Source organism: Vigna umbellata, chromosome 3 (assembly GCF_029865625.1).
Source record: "Vigna umbellata cultivar VRB3 chromosome 3, Vumbellata_1.0, whole genome shotgun sequence".
Taxonomy (NCBI): Eukaryota; Viridiplantae; Streptophyta; class Magnoliopsida; order Fabales; family Fabaceae; genus Vigna; species Vigna umbellata.
Window position 1 is genome coordinate 50616775 of NC_142167.1, and position 20539 is coordinate 50637313.

Below are 20539 nucleotides of genomic sequence, written 5' to 3' on the forward strand. Positions count from 1 at the left end.
AGGGAAACACTATTGTTCTGTTTGTGGTCAGTGCCAATGACAAGCAGTGGCAAACTTCTGAAGAGACCGTGCTTAATATTCCTTCCAAGTTTAGTTTTCTGTCAGAGGTAAATAAAGAAGTTTACATCAGTTTATTTCTTTCCAGTTTTGTTTATACAAAAATACTCAGCAATTCAATAAATGACACATGTTTGGATTGTCTTAAATTCTTAATTTTTTCATCTTTGTAACCAAAAACTAGAATTAAGAAAGTAGATAAATAACAACTAGAAGAAGAGAATAAAGATGTTCAATGTAGTAGCCGATTCATTGACTTCATTATCAGTGGTTTCCCACAAGTATACCATAAAGTAACATGAAAAGTCTTAATGGCTATAAGTCTAAATTTTTCTATAATTTGTATCAAAGCTACAATATTTTATTTTAGTTTATTACATTTTGGAAGCCTTGATTTTTATTCTAACTTATTATTTTCATTTTGTTGCTTCAGGTTTTTATTTACATTGCATTGATTCTTTGTGATGGATTCTTTTTATTTCAATTGAAAGGTAGACATGGAAGAAATTAAAAACAAGTATTTAAGTATTAGTACTTGTAGAAATATCTTGACTATTATAGTATTTTACAATCTTTTCAAGAGTATTTGTAACAATTTATGTAGGTTTATTTATATATAATGTAATGTTTTTAAATATTGTTGAACAATTAATGTATGAATTGGTTTACTTACATTGTTTGTTTGATGAATTTTGAGATTTGCAGGTAAATTTAATGGACAAAATGATGAGAAAAACTATAAAATAAATCTAGTTTTTTTATGACAATTTACACTATTTGTTCTAATAGTTTATTTAGATATTATAATTGGTAAACTAAAATATATCGTAATAAGATTGACTTATTATGATAGATAGTCAAAAATACGCCAGAACATATTGTGACAGATAATGAAAAATACATCATAATAAACTATACTATCTTAATAAAACAAACTCACATAATCATAAGACCAATCCAAACCATATTTTATATTGCATATATATTATAATATAACTAATTAATGAATTATATGCAGCATGTTATCAAATATATTTTTTTCTTTTCATTTAAGACGCAATTTGACAATTATTTAAGACATTTTTGTTAACCGATATCAAAACATTAATCTATCTTGTGGAGAGATCATTTCCTTCTATTAGACTCAACTTTAGATGTAATTATAGCTATGATATCATATGCTTAATGGAATTGTCTGAAACATGGGAACGGGGTTGCCGAAGGGTGTGTAACATTTATTTAAAAATGTATTTATTAAAAATAAAGAACGTTGGGGTAATTTTTCAGCCACGAACAATATTTTGGTTCTAATGATTTTTGTCTTGATAACTAATTTTAAAATATGAAAGAACTGTTCAAAAAACACAATACAAGCTTTGACCATATAATCATCCGGGAATAATGGATAGTGTGTATTTACTATATGTTCGATCTAGAAAAACTTGTCTTGTTTCTAGTTAAGTATTTTGAAAAAAGTTCTATTCATTTATGAATACCTACAAATATATTTTTTTATTTTTATAAACTTTAAGTTAAATTATTTTTAAAAAATTTAAAATATAAATTTAGATAAAAAAAATGTAATTTTTAAGTATAATTTAAATCAAATTATTCAATAAAATAAATTTAATTAATGTAAATAAATTTTTCCAAAATATAAATTCTTAAAAAAATAATGTTTTACAAAATAACTTTAATTTCATAAATCTAAATAAAAAATATAAATATAAGAAATCAATTTCTAAAACTATTTTATGATTAATATTTTTTTTCTAATAATTTTTGTTTTGATGAATTAAATTTAAAAAAATACTCAAATAATAATTATTAATAATGAATGTAAGAATCCATTTAAAACCCACTAAAAACCCCAGCTTGGATTACAAGTATCAAGAGAAAGTTTAGAAATTCTCATAGTAGAAAACAAGTGGCTGCAGGCAAAATTTTTAAACTCTGCCACTTTCTACATGCAAACCTTCTACCCAGATTTCTGAAAATTTTGTTTTCTCCTCCTTCTCTCTAAAAAGCTCTTACTTCTCTCTAAGAAATTCTCATCTTTTCTTCCTTCGATCACTACTCAGGCACCATTTCTACTATCCCGGCATCAAGGGCTTCAGTTTAAACCGATAAGTTTTTGGTTCTGATCCGGTAAGTTCCTCTCTCTCTCAGCCGAGTGGTTTTTCTGTACATGCAAACTCAGTTTTTGGTTGCATGAGTTTCTTAAAACCTTTCTGAACACTTTTCTGGTCTTGCATTTGGTTAGCTTCGTAAATCACGATCGTAGTCTTCTAAGAAATTGGTGGTGAGCTATTCTGTACAAATTGTGAACGTTCGGTCACGCTTAGAGGTAAGGAAAACTTATATAATTTGATTTTATTCTCGTTTTTAATGAAATATGAAGTATGATTGTTACTATGTTCTGGCTGTATGAATGTATGAAGATAAATGCCGAGGAATGTATTAATAAGAGTATGAACTCCAAGTCTGTATTTCTATGTGAAAATTGATGTTCATCACTGAAAGTCATTGACCGTTCGGTTTTATTGTGGGCTCGGTTGAAACGAGATTCTTTCATTTGGAGAGAATTCTAGTTGAGGACGAATGTTTTCATTTTTGTAATATTTGTATATGAGCGTTCAACCAAGGATATTTGTTCCTTGGTATTTGGTTATAAACTTCAGTATATCTATATGTATTTGTATATTTTGTTCGTTCTTGAACACTAGTTAAATGATATCTTATATTTATCAAACCTTTATTCTATGAGTTAGTGGTGCTCGGTCTTACACCAAGCGCTCGTATTAAATAGTGCTCGGTCTTACACCAAGCGCTCGTACTAAGTAGTGTTCGGTCTTACACCAGGCGCTCGTTCTTATTTTCGTAATCTATCTTTATAATACGAGCGTTCGTCTAAACTCAATGGTGTTAGCTCTCTACAGTGCTCGGTCTTCGATTGACATTCGGTTTCCTTGATGTTTAACTCATTAAGAAGCTAAGTATTTATTGGCGTTCGGTTTCTTCATATGATTCCGTCAAGTACTATTATTTGATGTCCTACAGTATATCTCTCAATTTTTTTCGGCCTAGAGAGTCTTAGTACTCGACCTAGGCTTTACGGTGTTCGATTTGAACTCTCAAGAGTCAGTTCATTAAATTGGCTCACTTTATAAATAACGTTCGATTCTATCAGTCCCTGAGAAGTATTATTGTATTCGGTCTTTTCACGACCCCGATAGTAAACCTCTCGGTTTTGATCTGTTTTGAGCTGGAAACATCTCAATCTCACTCAAAGTGTTCGTTCTTATTTCTGGGTTAAAGATTATGGTTAAGTATTAGGTATCATATGGGATTCTATTATGAATTGGTTTGGTTTGATGTGTGGATAATAAAATATGATGAAATATAATATGGATGAAATGAATATGAATATGAAAGGGTATTCCGGGGAGGAATATCTCATGAATTGATATTGGAATGGTAAAGTATGAATGTGGATAAAGCTAAGCTGGCGGTTCATCCTGATATTCCATGATTACTCGTTTCTCAGGTAGAGAAGGGTAAGTCATGTGTGGGAATGGCAGGCGATCCTAGTCCTTATGGTTAATTTGGACAGATAGGATTAACCTCGGGTGGCAGCTGTTGAGGGTATCCCACTTACTACATCACCTGGGTGCACGAACGTCGTAGCTACATAGAATTCATACAGTCCGGACGGTCAGGGTTAAGTGTTGGTCGTTGCATGCATGAATGAATTATTTATCCTATTTAATTGATTTGTGTGAATTATATGTTGATACTTGAATTGAATTACATAAGCTTACCCTATTTCATGACATGTCTGTTTTGTACGTTCGGTCGTTTGTCCTGTTGCAATGATCATCCGTGTGGATGTGTGCAGAAGGAGAAGAGTTGCTGGAAGAAACACTGGAAGAAGAAAATTCGGTCGAGATGGACGTGAAGACCGAACAGTAGAACCGTTCGGTCAGTAGTTAGTTTATTTTTACGATGATCGTAAAATCATCTTTTACCTTCTTCTTTTGTATGACCGTTCGGTATAGGTTTTTTTGTAAACCGTTCGGTCTAGATTGCTTATTTGTACAGTTTTAACTTTCTCGTTATTTTGTAAGGTCATTCGGTCATAAGCGTACGTCCTATCTTTTGTAAGACTGATCTGTAGTATTATTAACATGTGATAATACTATTATATAGTTTTATACTGTATTTTTGGGATGTTAGAACGAATATAAAATTCTATAAGCAAACGATTTGTTAAATAATCATCTTCATTATTCACAAATATCTATTTAATATCCATTTGTATTCATGAGTATGTTTTAAAAGAAAATCAATAATAATACTGTAACATTTTTATATTTACAGGGAAAATGAATGTGTGAACAAGTGAAAAGAGATTTTGATGAAAAGAAAAAGCACGAGGATGGATAAGAATGTTAGATGAAGTAGTTGAGTTGTGAGATAATTGAAAACGTGGCTGTGGTTTGGCCATCAGAGCTTCGAAACGCCAACTTTTTCTTTATGACGATAGAATATATACGAAAGAAAAATCGTACCGAATCTCAAAAGTCTGCAACGAGCTCTTTCCTTGATTCCTTTCACTTTCAAACTCCCGAGGTATATTCTCGGCATATTTCACACATGCCAACAAATTTCATATAAAATTATTCAGGTTTAATATTTTTTCCCAGTCTACAAGGATTATTAAGACAAAATGTCTAATCATTCACAAAAACACATTAATAATAGGTTATGAAGAAGATAAGCATTTTGCAAAGATATTGGCATAAGAAAGAAATTAATTAAAACTAATAACGTCTGATTAATTGGAAAAAACCTACGTAAAATTGTGAGACACTAACTTGAGATATAAACACATTCACGTGATGAGTAAAAATTTGTCCAAAAGAACCTTTAAAACAATACGCGTGAGAAGTTATCAAACATAAATATGTTCTTTTATGGAAACCATCTTGGAAACGAAAATCCATCAAGGGAGCTACAACTTAAACTAGGACTAAGAGAATGGAAAAAGAATAAGAACTTCAAGGACTATTACTCTTGTGGAAGATGATGTTTTCAGCTGGTAAATATGTACATAAATATTTGTTTTGGGCCTTGTATTTTGGCCAAAATATCTTGTCATTTCTAGACTTATTTTCATGTTAATGATTTTTGAAGTTCCACACAACCAGCTCAAAGGTTCAAAAGATACATGCTTATAGTAAATGGAAAGCTCTTTGAGTCTATTTTTCTATAAAAAAAATAATCTCCATTAGAGCTCTAATTGTTAGCAAAATGATGAATGAAGTTTTGATGATGTCCAAATCAAGTCAAGATATATCAAGATTCATGAAGATCTTTGAAGACTTGTTTTTATCATAAAAAGCTTTTGTAATAATTATAGTTTAAGGTTTAGAACTTAGATTCGTAGTAGGTTTTGATTCTTGTACTTTCATACTTTGTATTTGTTGTTCAGAATAAAAAACACACAGTTTTAATCGATTAAATCAAGTATTAATCGATTAAAACGTTGCAGGTGCTGAAAATTCAACTGGCATGGAAATAATCCATTATTACCTATTTTAATCGATTAATTAATCGATTAATCCTTAAAATAATCGATTAAAGATGATCGTTGGAGTTTTCTAACTTTTGAAAACTAGCCGTTGTACTCATTTTAATCGATTAACACTTGTATTAATCGATTAAAAGCGTTAAATGGCCAGTTACGAAGAATGGAAGAGTATTTGCTTGAGTTTATAAATAGGCTCTCCTTATCCATCAACAACAACTCTTCCCTTGTGCTCTAGTACTCAGAAATCATTGAGACTTGTGTATTCTTCTTCGGCTTGTGAAACTCGTGTCTGTGGAGCTGGTAAAGTGCTGCTACGGTGACAGAGGAAATAGTCGATTCATCCTTGGTGTGTCTAAGGAGGTGTTAGGAAGAGGAAGTTCATCCTTCGTGAAGTATTCGGAGGAGGTGTTCATCCTTTGTGAAGACTCAAAGGAGGTGTAGGTTCATCTCTTGTGGTATCAAGAGAGGTGATTTCTAAACTTTTACAAATTATTTCTTTGTGATTGTAATTTGTAATTGTTTTGTGAGTAGTAAACTGTTTATCTTGTTTTGAGATAAGCGATTGGACGTAGGATTGGTAAGATCCGAACCAGGATAAAATCATCTGTGCAAATTTCTCTCAACCTTACTCTTGTTATTTAATTTATATTATATGCTTAGTAAGTAAAACTGAGTAGAAATTAAAAGGCACACGTCCATATTAAAAACCCTCTTGGTTTGTTATTCCACGCTAACCATTCTGCTGCAGCTGCTTTGACACTGATGAGTGTATATTTATGCCCTCATTTAGCGTTTAATATTGGATTCTTAATTGATTTTTGTACTTTGATAAAATATTTTAATTATGATTTGTTATAATTGGGTTTATTTAGCATGGGATACAAAAATATGTTAAAAATAACTTTTTAGTTGCATAAATGTTCTTTGAATAGTTTGATATGTTAGTGCACCTACAACTAAGTTGAGCTTATTGAGGTGTGAAAATAAATTAGTTAAAGTTTCATCACACCTTAAAGATAAATCCAAGAATAACAAATAATCAAGACCACAAGAAGTCAATCCAAGCATAGCATGAAAAAGTGACCAAATTTTGCTAAGCTAAGAAGAGAGAACAGACAACAAAAATTAGATCTTGCAATTTTCTCTATTTTTTTTTTCTACAAAAAGAACTTTGATAATTGATAAATGTTTATGATAAAAGATAATTAGGAGAAAATATATCTTAATATATTTTATTTGACATTTTTAGATCTAGAAAATGTTTATTGATAAAAAGATAATATTTACCAAATCATTTTGAATCTAGAAAATATATTCTTAAATATTTTTAGATCTTCACAACAATGAAATTTATCTTGAAGATATTGGATTATTTAAAAAATAATTATAGAAGGTTACATTATCATAAAGGAGATTATAATAACATAAAAGTCCAAAACAAAGCTCAATCTAACTCATATATAAAGAGACTGAGGAAAACACATTAAGGGAGCTTAGAGAACCCTTTTGGGATTCAAATTTTGTCCTCTCTCATGTTCTCCACCATCTCTTCTTCTAATTTTGATATCATTTCAACATTCCATAAATGTTAAGCCTCTAGGGTTGATTCTATTGTAATTTCTTAACAAGATTATGAGGTTAAATGAATAAATTTGTTTGTTTTTTTATTCTTGTTGTGATTTGTTTTTATCACCCCCACACTTATCCTTTTGTAGTCTTGGGAAAAGTTAGTAATTTCAAAACTTTATTCCGAATCAATATTCATATCAACATTCAACCAAAGGAAAAGAAATTCACTAAAAACTAATCAACTTTCTAAATCAAGTTGCCATGAATCATGCGAATGAGAAAAATCTATTTTAAACACATGATTTAATCTTTTGAATTTACCAAGAACCCAAGTATGAAAGAGGTCACTCAAGTTAAAATGTATATTCACTCATAAATGCTCTCTTAAGTGTTTAGGTATGTGTTCGCACTCAAAATACTAATGTATGTAAACACTACCATAACTTAGCAAGATTATAATGTTCACATACTTTTGGAAAAACATGCATTCAAAGATCATGAGGACTTTTCAAAGGTTGTAATGTGCCCAAGGCAAAGTTAGGAAAAATTTAGGATATATAGGCTTAAAAAATTTGGAAAGAAAGAATTAAGGAGCAAAGATTTTGGAAAACAAATATATTATTTTCTTTGTTCACTTTTTGAGAAAAAAATTATCTTTTTTTGCTACATTTTGTTTTCCACTTTTATTTTTTCTTATCTTCTCTTTTTGTCCTTTCACCCTCTTTTTTCCATGAAACTTTTTCTTCCTTTTGCCATTTTTATTATTTTGTGGGTCAGGCACTCACCCACACACTTTATTCATCACTCATTTCTAACACAATCCATTAGCTCATTATTTCATCCTAAGATAAAGGATGATATGATCTTTTTCTTTTTAAGATTTTGCAATGGGCTTTAAGAAAAAAAATTTAAAGGCTCAAAGGGACTATCAATGGATTAAGGTGGACTTATTTGGCTAAGTAGCTAAAAACAAGAAATGTCTCAATTATATCAAATAGTGCATATATTATAGTACAAACAAAACATGAGCAAGTCACTCAAGAAAAATAGGAATGAAACATGTTGGTTCATCTATCACAATTAGGCTCAAAACTCACAAGACTAAAAACTCTTTCACAAAAGATTCAATCAAGTAATTCTCAAATTAACTCAATTAATAATTTATAGTTATATATGAATGAATTAGGCTAGCTACTAATCAATTCAACAATCCATTCAACATAAAACATTACTACTATTTCAAGATTATGATAGTTCCAATTACAAAATCAAATCCTAAAATCCAATTTCAATATGTTTTATTGAAAACAAAATATTTTTGGGTGAATTTCTTATGAGACATACTATGTAAAAGTTTCACCAAATAGAAAGTTAATACTTTCACAATTTTCTAAAAAAGAAATCACAATTTTGTATGGAAATAAAACAAAAAGTGAAAAACAAAAAACAAAAATGGAAAACAAACAAAAGAAAAATCCTAGTTACTATTTGTCTCCCCAGACTTATTTCAAAAATTATCTTTTATATTTTAGGGGATAGACAAATGTTTTTTGAAACTTTTGGCTTAATATGCCATATGTCTAAATTTATTTTCTTTAATTTTATGATCTACAAGTCACTATGTACAATTTTATTAATTTTTAAATTTTTATTTTGATAGAGAAAAAGAAAATGATAGTGATAAACAAAAATAAAATAAAATCAAAATCAAAATGATAGAAATTCTAACCGTATTAACCGAAAATAGTGCCAAATTTAATATATTGTCGTTGACGCGATCAAATTAATACTATTAAACTATAGCAATTTTAATATTGCTAAGATAGTAGCAAAAAAAAATAAAAAGAGTAAATTCAATCCTAAGTCGTCTCCCACAAACGTGAAATTAATTTCTAACTAATTAGTTCTTATAAAAAACTATATAAAAGGGGTTAGTCAAATAGAATAATAGAAGTAATAAAAGAAAATAAAAGATTAAAGAACAAAATAAAAAAAGATAGAAAGAAATTTATAAAAATATTTAAAAAGATATAAACAATGATAAAGAAAAATATGTTGATTTCACTGCTTTCTCAAAATAGGATTCATCATTACTTATCTAAAGATTAATGTTCAATTTTCAAATTAATTAATGTAAATTCTCAACTAATTTGATGTTGTTCTCACTCTTAACCCAAATACATTCTCAACTAAAAGTAAGAATTTTGTAGATTAATCATAGTAACTTTAACCAAATTACATTCTCACCATTGTCGTAGTTGAGCTCTGTCCGGCCACCACTAATGAACTGAGAACAATGATGAGCTCACATACGAACTTAGAACGGGCAATTGTGACTCCAACTACTGATGATGAAGAACAATGAATCCAGAATGTAATATTCAAGGATAAACTAAGAATGCTTGATTTGGGGGATGAACGCAAAACGCTTAAGGACGAATGTAAAAATCTTAATTTGGGGAAGAAGTCAGAAATGTGAAAATAAAACGCATAACGCTTGATATGAAAAAGGTTGCTCGAAGTCAAAAACCCTTCATTTGGAAATATAAGGTAAAAGTGGAAAACTTTTGAGTGTTAGGAAGGAAGGTTTGGAAGAAATTTAAGTATAGGAGGAAAATTATAATGGTGAAAAATTAATAATAATTTGTGGACATCATAAATTTCTTTAAAAAATAATTAAAACTCCTACTATTATAAGCTTTGAAAGAACTCATTATAATCCTCTTAAATAATGTTAATTTGCAGAGGATTTTTATAACTTTCACCAAATTACTTTCACTAATTTTTTGTATAATTACAAGTTATTGCATTAATGAGTACTAGTGGAAAAATAACATTCTATGACGACCTATTATGACGGGTAAAAACCACCAAGCATAATAGGTTAACCGGGTGACTGACGCAATTGTAATAAACTTAAAATATATTATGACGTAGTTATGGAAATCAATCATAATATATAACGTGGTGACAAATTTATAAATAATTTCATAAAGTATTATGACGAAGTTATGGACACCAGTCATAATATAAAATGCGATGACAAACTTGTAAATAAGTTCAAAATATATTATGACGAAATTATGAACACCTGTTGTAGTATACTAGAGAAGTTACAAATTTTGATAATGAAAAATTAATAATAAATTGTGGACATCGTAAACTTCTTTAAAAAAACAATTAAAACTCCTACTACTATCATCTTTCAAACAACTTATTATAACCCTTTTAAATAATGATAATTTGAAAAGTATTTTTATAAGTTTCACCAAATAACTTTCACTAATTTTTTGTATAATTACGAGTTATTGCATTGGTTGAAATTTTTTTTTTCACTTCACTCATATGAAGAGATGGAAGAAACAATCCAACCAATTCTTTTTAATTAATTGGACCATGACACACAGATTAAGAATTTTATAAGCGTAACTTTGCAATTAAATGAAATTATATGTACTCAAAAAGAATATTACAATTATCTTTGAAAAAAATCATATTTAGAATTATAATTATAAGAAAGTTAATTTTTCCAAGAGTAAAAAGGATTAAAATGAGACAAAATCTGAATATTCTATTATTTAAGTTAACAAGTTTATAATAGAAATGTTAGTAATTCAAAGTTTATTTTATAAAATTGTCCTCCTTTTAAAATAATTTATCCTTTTTTAAATTAATAATTAATCCCTTTTAGAGCTCAACCTATAACAGTAAAATTAATCGAGAATAGAAGATATTTATCCGATCAGATATGTGGATGTGTATCTCCACGCTATGCACTTTGCATGTGTAGTTCGATAGTCAACTATAAATGTGATAATTTAGGATCGTAATGGTATATTCAATTTGATGACCAAAATTTTATGTGGTTTGAGTTTTTGATGTTAATGTTTTGTTGGAGTTGTTAGATTTTTAAGCAAGGAAGTTAATTTACTTAGTTTTATTTTAATCGAATTTGTAAATATTGATATAAGTTGAAATTTTTTTTGATATTAATATTAAAATGAACATTGAATTTGTATATGATATGCACTGTTAGATTAGAAGTTTGGAAATGTATCACTTGTGCTGTTATGATTGTATTATATACATGAATAGATATAGGAATAGATATGAAAATTATACTTAAAAACCATATTTTACATATATACATAGCTTTTGAAATTCGTAATATTTCAAAAGGTGTTACCATAATTAATTCTAGAAAACCATATATTGAATTGAGTAAAATTTAAATTTTATATTTTCAATAAATATATTTTTGGTTTGAGATCTTTTAGATAAACAAAATACCTCATTAATTTATCGTTATTAAATTTAGTAAATTGTTTAGATCAATAACATAATACTAAAAAATTATCTTCAAATTATTTAATAAATGTATTTCCAATTTATATTGAGATAATTGTGTCTATGTAAAGAAGATATATAATTTACTTTTAATATATCAAAAAAAAAAAATATATATATATATATATAATTACTTTAAGAAGTAATTATTTTTTGAAATAGACTTAATTAAGTCTTAACTATTTAATAAATATAAATATTTTTTATTAAATTTATATTACCATTGGATTTTATCGTTAATGAGATTATGTGATTGGTATTTTCGTTTTTTGTTTTCTAACTCGTCCTTTAAGTAACTATTTTCTTTTTTTATCTCCAACTTGTCAACTCAATCTTAAAGACGAAAACAATAACTTGATTACTGTTGGTAAATATTTGTTAGAAGACATTAAAGAGCGAAGATGTAAGTTAATTCACTGGTTGGAGATGAAAAGACAAAACTAATAATCACACTTTTACGTTGACCACAAAATCTATAAAGTATTTAGGAGAAAAAAATATTTTAAATACTTAATAAAATAATTTTTTAATAAAAACTAAAATTAAAATAGTTAAAATTTTAAAATATTATTTTGACGTTTTCAACTTCGACTTCAATTTAATCCGTGATTTTATTTTAAGTAATTTTAATTAGAAAAATTGTCTAGGTTATTAGTAAGGAATGTTATCATTAACTATCTTTAGTCATCAGGTCCACCATTTAGGACAATCGATCATCAAATCGACTACTAGGTTAACTATCAGGGCGACCACCAAAGTGACTGATCACCTAAGCAATCACCAGGTTGATCATCAGACTGACTATCCAAGTTGACCATCAGGCCGACCACCCAAGCTGACCACTCAAACTGATCACATGGTCAAATTATCAATGATAATAACTCATTATTGCAAATTAAGGTATGATTGAACTGTCATTAGGTCAGCAAAAGGAAAAAACATATTACAACTATTATATAAAGGTCTCAAGTATGACTTTAGATCATCATGCAAACAATATGCATATTTAGTCATCTGAACAATCACCTACGTACTGACTTAAATATCACAGTGCCTTTTACAACTACATTTCCACATGTCTTAGATGAGCGAAACAAATTTAGTTGAGTTTCCCAACAGCTCGATCAATCTCCTCAATGACCTATCTGATTTGCTACAGTGCTCAATCAGTCTCCTACACATCTTACTTAGTCTATTATAGTATTCCTCAACCATTTCCAACCTCGAATTCGACCTAAAACCTCTACACTCCAAAACTCGAAGTTTTAATTTATTTTTTTAAAATTCTATTGTTTTATGCCATTTACTAAATCTTTTATAACTCATTTTCTGATATAAAATTCGAATTTTAATTAATATTTTATTCAAAATTTATATTATATAATATACTCTGATAAAAATAATAAGACATAATTCTTAAAAGGTTAAACCCATTCGGAGGTCCCTATTTTTGTGGGGTTGTCCCAGTTACATTCCCGCCTTTTCATTTTTGCCAATTTGATCCTTTTTTTCTTGAAAAATTGACTCAATTGAGTCTCTTTCGTTAAATCAAGTTAACCCCGTTAAATTTTTGATGATGTGTGAGGGTGGGGTGGATATTATTTCAAACGTGGCTTACAGAGAACGTTATACGTAGTTTTTATTAATCACGTGGCATTTTCTAAATGAAACATTTTAAAAATTGGGGTTTTTCTGAAAGATTTTAAAATTAGGGTTCATTGAAATTTTAATTGGGTTTAAAATTGGGCATAGCGGTTCTTCCGCCATAGATGGCGACCCCATAACCATCAGAGAAGCTTTGGAAGCGGCGGCCATAGCGGCGGGGAATCCCTCTAGTGTCAAGAGACGAAGGTTGTCGTTGCTCTGTGAAACCAGCCTCACGCGGTGCCTTCCTGTCTAGGAACCAGGAAACCTCTTTACCGCAGCTAATGAAATAAAAAGTCTTCAATAGCACTGAGTCACTAGGACAATACAATAGTCCAAATTCTCACTCTCTCACACCGTCATTATCTGATTCACCTTTCACCTCCATATCCACCGAGAAAAGCATGCATCTTTAGTGCCAGCACGTGTAGCTCACTTTAGATTCTCCTCTGAAACCCATGGAGGAAGTTGCTGGCGGTGTCTGTTAGTGTTCACTATTCAACTGGGGCCTTTTCGGAAGGAACCTGAAATTGGAGGGTTCTTTATCAATTTGGGATTTTTTTTTTGGCAAAATGATTTCTTCTGGAATTAACTTGGTGATGACTGTGATTGGGTTTGCGGTGAGCACCATGTTCATTGTTTTCGTCTACACCAGGCTCATAGGTGCTCGAATTCACTTGAATGCTGCAAGGAGATCCTTTCCTATTGTCTCCAAATCCAATCTCAGCCTCACGCGGTACCCTATTGAGATTGCATAGTTTCATCTAAAAAATTATGGGCTTTGATTTTAGATTTCTTGTGTCACGGATATATGTCTCCTCTTGTACTACCTTTTTTAAACTCCATTGTAGTCATCAATTGTTTTGTTTTCAAGCCGCTCGCGTTCCGCCGTGGCTTTAGTGAATTGGACTGGTGTTGATGATTTCCTGGGTGACGCGATTCTGGTTTGATTGGTTGTCATGGTTGCCGGATGAAGGTTTGAGTGGCACGAGATGGAGGAAAGGGGTTGATGAAATTCGCGCTTAGGGTTCTTCGTAGGGCTTGATTTGGGGTTCTTGGGCTGTTGTGCGAATTTGCTTTTCTCTGGTCCCGATTTCTAATGCAGGTTGTGCAAAGGAGATGACGACCATGCGAGGAGCTTCGCGTCTTTTGGTTCATGATGAAGATGGTGACTTTTGGTTATTGTTGCGGAGCCGCGATTCTGGGTTGGTTTCTGTTTGCAGGTGAATTTGGGCTTGATGATAAACGCAGAACGGAGATGTTTCCATGGTTGACGTTTTGCCAATTTGAAGCTTGAGATTTTCTCTTCTCAATTAAAATTTCAAGGCTTAATACTTCTTTTTGTCCCTATTTATAAGGGAAATGTTCAAGTTCATCCTACGTTTTTTAAAAAGTTCAATGTGGTCCTAAGTTGTGAAAAAAGTGTCTAATTAAATCCTTTTTGGTCACGACGTTAAATATTTAACGATCCAGCTGACAGAGTGGAGTGATCTGTGCAACATGGTTGTTTACCTTCATAACGTGGCAGTTGACGTGCAGTGGCAGTGATTAAAAAATTTTGAGTTAGGGTTTGGGTATTCGAAGATCCTTGGCTGATTTCCCACGGTAATTTCTAAAGAGTTTTCATTGGGGGACAGTGCAGGTGGGAACATAGTTCACAACATTGCCATGCGTGTTGGGACTGAACCCTTACCTTGTGATGTTAAAATATTAGGAGCTATTTTCTCCCATCCTTACTTCTGCAGTTCGGAGCCAATTGGATCTGAAGCTGTTACAGGGCACAAACAGCGTTTGTTCTGTTTAGTTTGGGATTTTGTGTACCCTTCTACGCCGGGTGGCATTGATAACCCCATGGTCAACCCCTTCGCTCCTGGGGCACCAAGCTTGGATGGACTTGGGTGTTCCAAGATTATTGTGTGTGTGGCTAGCGAGGATAAAATTAGGGATATAGGGGTTTGGTACATGGAGGGTGTGAGAAAGAGTGGGTGGCAAGGAAAACTAGAACTGTTTGAAGAGAAAGTGATGAGAACGGAGAGTGTGATTTTACCGTCGAAGCCCCTGGTTGAAGAAGCATCAATGGAGAATCCTCCCAGGGCCACTTTTTGCTGGCTCTGTTTTTCCTTTCTAAACACTGAAAACAGGTATATTGTTGTTAGGTGTAAGAATTACAAGAACTTGACAATTAAATGTAGAATAGAGTAGTGTGGGGCTTCCTTTTTCTCTCTCAAAAAGGGTAAACGCACAATTTGCTCTGCAGGTTTCATCACCCAATTTGTATTTCGAGTTCTTCCAAAATGTTTATCCCCAAATCACTGCCATTGCCACGTCAACTGTCACGTTATGAAGGTAAACAACCACGTTGCACAAATCACTCCACGCTGTCAGCTGGATCGTTAAATATTTAACGCCGTGACCAAAAAGGATTTAATTGGACACTTTTTTCACAACTTGGGACCACATTGAACTTTTTAAAAAAGGTAGGACGAACTTGAACATTTTCCTTATAAAGAGGGATAAAAAGGGGTATTAAGCCAAATTTCAATTAACCTTAATTTTAAAATCTTTCAGAAAAATCCCAATTTTTAAAATGTTTCATTTAGAAAATGCCACGTGATTAATAAAAACCACGTATATCTTTCTCTGCAAGCCACGTTTGAAATAATATCCACTCCACCTTCACACTTTATAAAAATTTAACCGAGTTAACTTGATTGAATGGCAGGAACTCAATTGAATTAATTTTTCAATAAAAAAGACTAAATTGACAAAAATGAAAAAACGAAAATGTAACTTAAAAAAAAAAAATAGAAAACTTCGAATGAGTTTAACCTTCTTAAAATTAGGGAAGATGATAATGGAGATCACATGCATGCCGTGCATCTTTGACCTAAATTTCTCAACATTGATTACTTGAAAGATGAAGGAATTTTTCAAAATCACTAAACCCTGAATACATAAAAGGAATCAATAATTAGAATTGGGATGATGAGGAAAGAGAATATAAGAGGAAGCAGGATAGTCTTTGTTTGTTCTTATCCTATGAATAAAATGTGAGAGGCGGTGAAGAATATGAGAGAGAAGAACGCTGACGCATTTGCCAGCCCAAAATGAACTCAAAGGGAATCACACTCCAGAATATTCATAATTATACCCTCTCTTTTTCCCTTTCTTTATTTTTCCATCTTTTTCTAAAACAAAATTATACTTGGTAGTTAGAAATATATTAAATAAAAGCCAATAAAATATGTTAAAATCCAAACAAAGTTATTTTTTTCTAACCTAAAATAAATAAAGTATGTTATATATATAGTATTTATTATTATAAATATTCATATATTAACCATATATAATAACTATATCATATTTTATCAAAAATACATTCTCTTATATTAAGTCTTTTTTACTCAAAAAGATTCAACCTTTTTTTTGTTTGGAGTGTCAAAAGTACATTCTCTTATATTAAGTGTACATTAACATTTTTAAACTTTTTCAGATCTTATGATTTATCTAAAAATTTATGCTAAAAATTTCAATAATAATAAAATAGTTTAATTAAAAATATAAAATAAATTTATAATGTCATAATTCATTTCGTGTTTTCATTTCTAACACTTAAAAGCAAACCTTAAGAAAAAAACACATCATATTTGAAGTCTATTAATTCATTTTAAGGCATTAAACATTGAAAGAAAATATTAAAACATTTATTAAACTAGATAATTTTTTTTTTCTAAAATTTATTGTTCTAAAATTTATAGCATTCTTGTTCAACTTTTTTTCAGAGACCAATAAAGAAAATACACAAATGACAAAACAATGAGAGAGTGCAACATAGTGAAAAAAAAAGAAAACACAAGAGAGTGGAATATGCAAGAATATAATAAAACGCATGAAATATTCGTTTTTGTACGCGACGGCCCGACCTCGATGTTCACCTCGGTTCATCTCGACCGTCCAATCACTTTCTCTCTCTAACTTCCTATGTCTTCTCTCTCTTCAAAGTTTATTCCAAATTTTGATTCTGCTCAGATTAGATCCCATTATTACAAATTTTCTCATTGTTGGATCCGTTTTCTTTCCACGCTTTGACAAAACACCATTCCCTATATATTCCTCCTCATCCTCTTTCTCAAACTGTTTTTCTCTCACACCAACAAAATTCAAAACCCACCAACGCATAATCATCCATCGGATAGAAAAAGAGCAGAAGTTTCAAATTTTTGAGAAAAATGCTTCCCCGGAAAATGGGGTTCCGTGAGTACATCGAAGCATTGGAGGAAGAAAGGAGAAAAATTCAAGTTTTCCCTAAAGAGCTTCCTCTGTCGTTGGAGCTTGTCACGCAAGGTAAAACCTTGAAAAAAAGCCATAATCAGATACTCTTTTGCGATGTGAACTTGAAGTTCCGGCTTCGGGTTTTTGGGTGTGTTAATTCCAGTTTTGCCATTTTTTGGATGCGAGTTTTGATTTTGTTTGTTTATTTGTCTGTGTGAATTTGATGCAGCAATTGAGGGGTGCAGGCAGCAATTGTCTGGAACGGTTACGGAGTACAATTTGAATGGCCAATCGGAGTGTTCGGAGCAGACATCAACGGATGAAGGACCTGTTTTTGAGGAGTTCATTCCTATTAAGAAAGGAGCATCTCAAGATTCTGTTGAAGAAGAGGAAGAAGAAGAAAATGAAGATGAAGATGAGCAACATTCTCATCAGCACAGGAAAACCACTTCTGATAAAAAGAAATCAGATTGGCTTAGATCCGTTCAGTTGTGGAATTCCAATCCCCCTCCTACCAAAGAGGTAAAAACAAAACATAAAACACCCAAAAATTATTTTATTTAATTTACCTTTGCATTGATAATTTTCTTCAAAGATGTTCATTTTTGTTTTGTTTTGTGGGGATTTAGGATGTGCCTAGAAAAGCAAATGTTGTTGAAGTAAAGAGAAACGGTGGAGCTTTTCAACCGTTCCAAAGAGAGGAAAAAAGTGCTATAGTTAACGGAAAGGCTGATAACTATGCATCAGCAATCGGTAAAACACCGTCTTCACCACCAGTTCCTGCTACAAGTTCCACAGGACCAATTACAATAGACAGCAGAAAAGAGGAGAAAGGACAGACTCAGAGAAAGCAACGACGATGTTGGTCACAGGAATTGCACAAGCGATTCTTGCATGCCCTTCAGCAACTTGGTGGTGCAGATTGTGCGTATATTACTTGGAACTAGTTTTTGTTCTGTGCTATAAACAAATGTTTCAAATTTACTTGGAATTGTTTCAAATGTTTGATAATTTGGTCTTTGTTGTAGCTGCCACGCCCAAACAGATCAGGGAGCTAATGAAGGTTGATGGCCTCACCAATGATGAAGTCAAAAGCCACTTGCAGGTTAGTGTGTAGTTTCTTTGGTCATGTCAATTTCTTTCCCAATTTCCATGATACTGCATAATTTCCATTTTTGGTACTGTGCCAAGAATCTGAGAATTGGCTTCTAAGGCATAAATGGGGTGTTGTATTTTGTGGTTCTTCACATCACAACTTTACAAAAACATGATTTATTATTTTTAATGAGATTTATTTTCTTAATCCCTTTTTTTTTTCTGTCACTTGAAGTCTATTTATCTCAGAATTCAAAATCATTCCTAAAATATCTTATTTATTTTAGAAAAATATGGTTTGACTTCAATGTTTATAGGAATCTGTTTCAGAAATTTTGATTTTTGTCATGATAATTCTTGTCTGTCAATGATGACTTTCTTCTTCATAAATCTATGATATTTAAGGTGGAAAACAAAATTCAACAGTCATTCAAAGAATAAACACTGTAATGTTTAAAAGGGTTAAATACATGTTTTATATTTTCATAATAATATGTATAAAATGTTAGGAAATATTTTTAAAATATAGATAACAAGACTAATTTTTCATCAAAATTGAAGAGTCAGAACAGGTTGCATCATTTTGTTCAATTTTCTGTTTGAATTTTATTGAGTTTACTTTATATGTTTATGAATGATGTCTGAGATATTTTGTTGTTTTGTTCTGTTCAGAAATTTCGTCTGCACACTAGAAGAAGTCCCATAATACACAACAACGGAAATCCACAAGCAGCACCTTTGTTTCTTGTGGGGAAAATTTTTGTGCAGCCCCCAGAATATGGTGCAGTAGCTACCTCAACAGCTTCTGGAGGAGAATTGACCACAGTTACTGCTCCAACTGGAATATATGCACCTGTGGCTGCACATCCTCCACTTGTCACAAACACATCAATAATGAACCATTCACGTTCACAAGAAAGGCCTAATAATAATAATAATAGTGCTCAATCAAACTCACCTGCCTCATCATCTTCCACACACACAATCACAACTACTTAATATGTCCCTTGATTGATATTCAAACTTGCTGGTGTAAAAAATTTTGTAATCAATATTGTAGTTGATAGAAAGAAAGTCTATGTCATGTTATCATATGTTTTTCTTTTTCTCTCCTTTTCCTTTTCTTGTAGTGCATGTGTAGATTAATCTGGATTAAGAAAACTATGTTTCTTTTTCTTAACTTTGTGTGAAGCTAAATAGAGAGGAAGTTACAAATTGTATTGTGTGTATGTCACCATTTTGGTTGGCTACATGATTATATTTCCATGGCACAAAATCACTTGCTTTTTTAGTTTTGAACACGTTCCACAACTGCTAACGAGTTTGGTTTAAAATCACTTATATTTTTGTTTAGTTTAGAGAAGAAAGGAGAAGGTGTGATCAATTCTTGGATACTCTAGTAAAAGGTCAACCTTGTAAAAAGTTAGCAAACTATGCCTAGAATGAGACAAGTAACCTACCTACGTAAAGAAAATTAAAAAAATTGTCATTTTATAATATAAATTCTCTCTCCCCAATTTAATTAAAAACGAATATGTGAGGTGTATATGTAGGTTTTAATGTATTGGATTATTTTTTAAATATAGTATTTGATGGGTGTAAATGATATCTATTAATAGAGTCCATAGTTGTCTAGGGTTGTTTGATGATTTAATGTTACATCTTTTTAGTAAATTTAGTATGATAGACATTTTACATTACAAAATTTTTTAGAATTACTAACGAACCTTGATAGAAATAAATTCATGATAAATTTAAATTACTTTGTTTTATAAACAAATTTTAAAATTTTAATTATCAAATAATTTTATCCATAGATTTGTTATCAATAAAAAATTTTATTAGTAATATATATTTTATTTATTGATGGTTTTTTTGTCAGTAAAATTTATTGGTAAATAAAATATATATTATCGACGAAATAATCAATTTATAAAACTGTCATTAAAAAGAGCAACAAAT

At 30.8% G+C, this 20539-nt stretch overlaps 1 protein-coding gene across 1 annotated transcript; it reads left to right on the forward strand.

Annotated features, from left to right (window-relative positions):
• The first annotated feature begins 17163 nt into the window (after positions 1 to 17163).
• Positions 17164 to 19795, forward strand: LOC124824173 (transcription factor HHO3-like). Its single transcript, XM_047296557.2, has 5 exons — positions 17164 to 17554; positions 17712 to 18004; positions 18112 to 18406; positions 18511 to 18587; positions 19250 to 19795. Exons 1-5 carry the CDS (start codon positions 17440 to 17442, stop codon positions 19574 to 19576), a joined length of 1107 nt encoding a protein of 368 aa, XP_047152513.2. The 5' UTR covers positions 17164 to 17439; the 3' UTR covers positions 19577 to 19795.
• The last annotated feature ends 744 nt before the right edge of the window (positions 19796 to 20539 follow it).